This window comes from Sinocyclocheilus anshuiensis, unplaced genomic scaffold (assembly GCF_001515605.1).
Source record: "Sinocyclocheilus anshuiensis isolate Anshui unplaced genomic scaffold, SAMN03320099.WGS_v1.1 scaffold272, whole genome shotgun sequence".
In the NCBI taxonomy this organism is placed as follows: domain Eukaryota; kingdom Metazoa; phylum Chordata; class Actinopteri; order Cypriniformes; family Cyprinidae; genus Sinocyclocheilus; species Sinocyclocheilus anshuiensis.
Window position 1 is genome coordinate 1,434,690 of NW_015554117.1, and position 3,639 is coordinate 1,438,328.

General features: G+C 33.4%; 1 protein-coding gene across 1 annotated transcript in view; it reads right to left on the reverse strand.

Annotated features, from left to right (window-relative positions):
- Nucleotides 1-3,639, reverse strand: part of LOC107669898 (glia-derived nexin-like) — a 13,267-nt gene that overhangs the window by 7,193 nt on the left and 2,435 nt on the right. Inside the window, exons 2-3 of the mRNA XM_016462330.1 lie at nt 1,079-1,359; nt 649-876 (exon numbers count right to left, since the gene is read on the reverse strand). Of these exons, the coding sequence (XP_016317816.1) occupies nt 649-876; nt 1,079-1,334 (484 nt within the window). The 5' untranslated portion in view covers nt 1,335-1,359. The remainder of the gene's footprint in view (nt 1-648; nt 877-1,078; nt 1,360-3,639) is intronic.

Consider the following 3,639-nt stretch of genomic DNA (forward strand, 5'->3'; position numbering starts at 1 on the left):
TTGAAAAATAATGTGTTTTTTGAACATTAAAGCATGTCAACATATTCTGTTACACCAAATACACAAAATAATGATCTTTTAAAAAGCATCATATGACCCCTTTAAAGAAAATTGTTAATGTTTCTTTTTTGTATAATTTTTCTTATAGAACTTATATACAGTATATATATATATATATAATATTTTTAAGATTAATAATTAGAGTAAATAATTCATTCATAAATAAATAAACAAATAAAAACTAACAAAACCCAATAACTTTGTATATTGGAAACAAATGTTGTTTTTAGATACTGATAAACTTCTACTCCCTATAAATTAAAGAAATTGTTATTTTTTTCTTATAAACATTTGGAAAAGATTTGTGCTTCTAATGCCTAAAAATAATAATGGGAACCCAGTTTGTGGACTATTCATGGAAAGTGCCTATTACATTATTATTTTATTAATATAAATTTATATATTTATATATATATTTATATACAACATATATTTAACATAAAAAATAAACGCTCTAAGGGCTAAGAGCTTATTCAGTGATAAATATGAAATTTCGAGATATATTGTATTGTAAAAATCCTTTTTAATTAATCCAGGCTAGAGGTATGGGTATCAGATGCAGGGGTCAGAGGTTAAAGCGAGGTGTACCTTTGGTGCTGTTCTTCACCCATTCATTGATGGTTTCTGCAGCCTTCTCTGGGTCGCTGTAGTCAATGGTTTGACTCTCGCACATGAAGTTCTCCCTGCTGGCTGTCAGGAAGTCTTCTTTCATGATGAAGCCCTCATTGGGGAACAGCGCATTGGCGATCGTCACAATATCAGCATTGGATTTGGTCGTCAGGGCCTTATGCAACTTCCGCAGCATCTTATATGGACCTGAGAGCAGAATCAACACACAAAATTAGTTTCTAGATGTCATTTACAGGGTTGAGATTCCTATTTTTTGAGATTCCAGATTTAGTCATTTGCCACCAACGATCCTCAACATGCTATTTGGTTTGAGGTATCGTTCACATCTGAATTCCACACTAAATTATAATGCTTAAGGAAAGCAAATGAAACCAGTGCAAACACACACCTGTCTTCTTGTATTTGAGGCCCGTGAGAAGCTGGTGGCGAGTGTCCCCGTGGGCCCCTGGGAGCAGCATGCCCAGGATGGAGGCCACGCCGTGAGGCGACATGACCACATTCTCCTGCGGTTTGTCCTGGACCACACGCAAAAACACCTGCAGGCCGAGATCAGAGCCTCGCTCTCCGTAAGACGAGGACTGAGAGGTGGAAACACTCAAAGAACAAACCGCCACCAACACGCACACGTGTAATGCCACAAACATGTTGAGGGACACACAGGCAGCTCACCTGAAGAACAGAGAGACGATAAATGCTCAAAAAACTCCATTATCTTCATACATTTCATTGCTTAAGGATTAAAAAGAAAAGTTCCTACCCTGCTTGAAAAATAGAACTGAAGTCAAAATTATATAAAAAATGGCATGTTTATTTTCCCAATAAATGTTTCTGGTCTTATTGTTGACGATTCCTCAGAGCATGTTATTCCAAAGAAAAACATTTTTCTTTATTATTTTTCATCAAAATCGAATAAACGACAATCAAATACCTTTCTGCATCTCTGAAATGACTTTTATAAAAAAAAAGTGTCCAGACAGATAGACAGATAGATAGATAGATAGATAGACAGATAGATAGATAGATAGATAGATAGACAGATAGATAGATAGATAGATCTGGATCTAATCGGTATTCTCCAAAGCACAATGATTTTCTGGGACACTCTTTTTTTTTGGCGTTTCTTGAGTAAAGAACGGCTCCAAGCAACACACATTTCCACAATCCTTGGGTCTCTTGGATCTGTGCACACACACTCACACACTCCTGAGCTATTCTGTTTCCCGTCACACAGCCCAGTGGCTCAGGAATTTATTTGATTAAGGATAGTGAGTGTGTGTGTGTGTGTGTGCGCACGTGTGAACCTACTTAACCATATTTTGGGGACAAATTTGTACCCAGAAATACAAAAACCTGAGCAAATCTCCCAAAACCTTCTTTTGGGGAGATACTCCTATGACAAGACAAAAAAAAAAAACAGTATAAAGCTAAAGTTAAATAAAGATCATTTTATTTAATCGTAAAAATGCAAATAAATAAATAAATAATAATAATAATAAACAAATAAATAAAAAATAAGGGTTAGGCTATTATGGAGCCCATTTCCACCACGTAATAATAATAATAAAATAAAAAAAAGATAATTGCGACCTTTTAATCTCACAATTGTCAATCAAGATAATTCTCGCAATTCTGAGAAAAAGCCTGATTTGAATTTAGAATTCTGAATTTTTTAGCAATTCAGTTTTTCATCTTGCAGTTCTGAGTTTTTTCTCAGAATTCTGAGATCATAATGTTGTTGTTTTGGTTCCACCATGAAATAAAAATTAAAAGGGAATTTCAACCTTTTCTCTCACATTTCTAACTTTTTTTTTTTTTTGGCAATTGCAACTTATATCACAATTCTGACTTGTTTAAACAGTAGAAGTCTATGCAATGTCCTCATTTAGAGAGCTAGGTAAACGTGTAAACGATCAGGACAGTCATCTGCAGAAAATATCTCTGCTGATTATTTAATGGTGTACTTAAGAAACAAACAGAAAATGTGACTGCTTAAAATAGTTAAAAATTCATATCACTCTACTGATATATTGTGTCAACAGGCTGTTGTGATAAATCATTCATTAGTGCATTTCACAGCTATAAGTGTTTAGCATAATTATCAATCCTGACAAATATTATGACCATTTACAGTGCGATAAAACATATTAAACACACAATCCTTCATAAACCTTCAAAACAGAACTGATTTAGTCTGAGGTTTGTTTTAAAACAGTTACAAACATATGTTTTAAGAACGATTTGCTAATGTTCTCATTAAGTTATGAAAAGAAAACATTATTTCTGAATGTTCTCTGACCATTCAGAACACCCAGTTTTTTTAGATGTTTTAAAAACGTTTTGTTCGTTAGTTTGTTTGGTTATGCAAAAATTCCATTTTCAAACATTATGTGAACGTTACTTTTGAATGATCTCTAAACAAGTTTAAACAACATTTTAAAGAAACGTTAGTCGAATGTCCAGAATGTTTCAGAAAAAAGGTTCCATGAACGACGTATAAATAATGTTTTTCTGCTAATGTTTTGAGAACATTATTAAAGACCAAAAACACTTTGAACAAACACTCTATTAACGTTAATATAACTATGAGTTAATATAACTATCGCCAAAGTTCTGAGAACATTCACTATTAGACAGTTAAGAACTAGTTTGACCAACTAGCAGTTAACAAGTGGTAATCAGTCTTACTTTTTGGATTCAAATTAGACCTACCTTTTTATGGGACTTTACAAGGTTAAGAAAAAAATAGATGACTAAGCAGTTCATGCAACCGGCTCCTGTTTAAAGGGGTCATATGATGCTTTTTTAAAGATCATTATTTTGTGTATTTGTTGTAACAGAATATGTTGACATGCTTTAATGTTCAAAAAACACATTATTTTTCAAATACTCTACATTATTGTAGGTCCTCTATGCCCCGCCTCTCTCAAACGCTTCGTTTTCTACAAAGTC